We start from the raw sequence: 2,121 nt of genomic DNA on the forward strand, positions 1-2,121 counted from the left end.
GATGCAGTCGATCAGGGCCTCTTGCCAGATATGGCTGCAGAAGCCTATAATTTCTTGTTTGGAAGCGTTGCTGAAAACTTTGAACGATATCTCCCGGCGGACTTGCTATCCATTAGCAACGAGATAGCAAGGTGGTCCGACGAGGTATACATAGACCAACAACGTTATCAAAAGGAGATAGCCTCGATCAAAAGACAACGCGATCGTTTAGCTGCTCAGAACATAGAGATATCGCAGAGCCTTCTAGGAGCAGAACAGAACGAGGCTGAGTACGAAAATCGGATCACCAGCCTCGAGGCAGAGATCGTTGACCTTCGTAAAGCCCAGTCAACGGTGTCGCCCCAACCCGCCTTCAAGATCCCAGACCCTGAGTTCTTTGAGAGCTCCTCCACCGGCATTTCTTGGGAACAATGGAAAGATAAAATGATGAACAAGATTCGCGCTTCTGGAAACTCCGACCCCGTCGCACAATTGGCGTATGTACACAGTCGCCTGAAGGGACCTCCTGCTGAGCAGGTACGAGCTCGTTACTGTACTGATGCTTTGAACCCTTACACTAGCGTCGAAGAAGTCTTTGCTACTTTGGAAGATATCTACGGGGACCCCAACAAGAAACAGGACGCCTGACGCAAGTATAATGCTTTATACCAAAGAGATCGGCCGTTCCCTGAGTTCTATGCCAAGTTCCAATTGTATGCGTCAACTGCTGAAATCACCGACCAGGACCAATTACTGGAAGATCTGACCTACAAGTTGAGCAACAAACTCAACGATAAGATGATCACCTCCCATGCAACTACTTTGACTGAATATGTAAAGGACTGCCAAAAATTCGATTATCTTTTGCAGCAGCTAAAGCCTGCCAAATCGCATATGGGAACCCGCAAAGGCATTTACAGAGGGACCACTATCCCTTCCCCCTCTTCCACCCCCAAAATACAGATGAAGTTCGAAAACCCGGCTGTGCTCCCCGTCAACAAAACCCCTGTTAAGAATCGCCCGGTCTATGACGATCCTGCTCGGCAAGCGCTTAGTCGTGCTGGTGCCTGCTTCCGCTGCCATCTGCCAGGACATTTAGCCCGCGATTGTCCCAACAAGGTACAAGTGATCGATGTCGACGAATCGAATGAATCGGGAAAAGAAACCCCTTAAGGAAAGACTCCTCCTTAAGGGCTCTACAGATCGGGAAACTCGATATCGATCTATGTCAGAAGAAAAAGAGAAACTTTGAATTCCCATGTACTATAGAAAAAAACGGGATAACCATCTCTGCTTTCTTTTTACCTGACACTGGAGCAAGCGGTAAAATTTACGTGAATAAAAAACTCGCCTTTGATATCGCTGAAAGAACAAACCTCCCCCTCGAACCTATTAAACCTCGTATTGTCTATAATTATAATCAACAAAAGGCTAATCCTATCACTCAACGTTTGAAAACAACCCTCACCATCGGTCATCGCAAGTTCCCTAATGTTTATCTATATGTTATAGAAGAATTAGCTTGTGATCTCATCATTGGAAGAGAGTGGTTAGCACAACAAAAGGTATTGTTGGACGTAGCCAGATCGAAGATCCTATGGCCCGGAGAACTCATGAATTCATTGGATAAGGAACCATCACGATCGATGAAAGGACCAACGCCCGAAGGAACTACACCTCATCGGATAGCATTGATCAATGCTATCGGATACCGAATGAACACCCGGAACCGGAAGAATCAATGCTTTACAGCCACAAGTTGGGAAATCGATCAGATCCTATACCAAAGGGAGCACTCTGTAGAAGATCGTCCAGAAGAAACGGAACTGGAAACGCTGCAACGAACTATCCCTAAAGAATATCATGATCTCATTGATCTCTTCTTCAAGAAAAAGGCAAATGCTCTACCCCCTCATCGGAATAGCGACCATAAAATTAGATTGACACAACCCAACAACTTAACATTGTCTCCATTATATCGACAAACGACCCAGGAATTACAAGCTTTAAAGAAGTTCATCGATGAAAACTTGAATCGGAGATGGATCGCTCCTAGTAACGCTTCGTTTGCTGCACCTATCCTCTTCGTCAAAAAGGCTAATGGGGATCTGAGGTTATGTGTAGACTATCGGAAATTAATCT

At 45.5% G+C, this 2,121-nt stretch overlaps 1 protein-coding gene across 1 annotated transcript; it reads left to right on the top strand.

The window, feature by feature from the left end:
* Positions 1–30: 30 nt before the first annotated feature.
* On the top strand, positions 31–627 carry SS1G_13022 (predicted protein; the record flags this gene model as incomplete). Its single annotated transcript, XM_001585880.1, has 2 exons — positions 31–476; positions 561–627. The coding sequence occupies 2 exons, from the start codon at positions 31–33 to the stop codon at positions 625–627; spliced, it is 513 nt and encodes a 170-aa protein (XP_001585930.1).
* Between the last annotated feature and the right edge of the window lie 1,494 nt (positions 628–2,121).

The sequence above is a fragment of the Sclerotinia sclerotiorum genome, genomic scaffold, assembly GCF_000146945.2.
Source record: "Sclerotinia sclerotiorum 1980 UF-70 scaffold_23 genomic scaffold, whole genome shotgun sequence".
NCBI classification, from domain to species: domain Eukaryota; kingdom Fungi; phylum Ascomycota; class Leotiomycetes; order Helotiales; family Sclerotiniaceae; genus Sclerotinia; species Sclerotinia sclerotiorum.